Source organism: Corapipo altera, unplaced genomic scaffold (genome assembly GCF_003945725.1).
Source record: "Corapipo altera isolate COAL_440 unplaced genomic scaffold, ASM394572v1 87892, whole genome shotgun sequence".
Taxonomy (NCBI): domain Eukaryota; kingdom Metazoa; phylum Chordata; class Aves; order Passeriformes; family Pipridae; genus Corapipo; species Corapipo altera.
Genome location: NW_020890335.1, coordinates 1 through 524, shown reverse-complemented (window position 1 = coordinate 524; position 524 = coordinate 1). Strand labels below are relative to the sequence as shown.

Below are 524 nucleotides of genomic sequence, written 5' to 3'. Positions count from 1 at the left end.
ATCCTCCCACATCCAGCCCCACCAAGGGCAGCCAGGAGGGAGCACGGCTACGACACCGCAGTGCTTGTGGGGACATAATCCTACAATTTTAGGGTTGGGAAGGCACCCAGGACCCCCCATACCCTTTATCTGTCCCCCCGTGTCATGGGGCGAGAGCGTCACCCCAACATCCCCCCGCAGAGCGGGATCTGGTGCCGGGGCTGCTGGGGCAGGACCCTGACCGTGCTCTGTGTCCACAGGGAGCGAGGTATCCCAGGAGAGCCTTCTCCTGCACGGCCCCTTCGCCCGGAAACCCAAGCGCATCCGCACGGCCTTCTCCCCGTCACAGCTCCTGCGGCTGGAACGGGCCTTCGAGAAGAACCACTACGTGGTGGGCGCCGAGAGGAAGCAGCTGGCCAGCAGCCTCAGCCTCTCCGAGACCCAGGTACTGCCCAGCCCACAGCCAGCTGTCCCACTGTCCACCCACCCACCCGTCCATCCATCCATCCATCCATCCATCCGGTGGGATCAGCTCGGCGTCGGGC

At 65.3% G+C, this 524-nt stretch overlaps 1 protein-coding gene across 1 annotated transcript; it reads left to right on the top strand.

The window, feature by feature from the left end:
- Positions 1 to 226: 226 nt before the first annotated feature.
- Positions 227 to 517, top strand: LOC113942390 (homeobox protein EMX1-like; the record flags this gene model as incomplete). Its single annotated transcript, XM_027633524.1, has 1 exon — positions 227 to 517. A coding segment is annotated over one exon (291 nt), but the record flags the coding sequence as incomplete, so codon positions are not given.
- Positions 518 to 524: the final 7 nt, after the last annotated feature.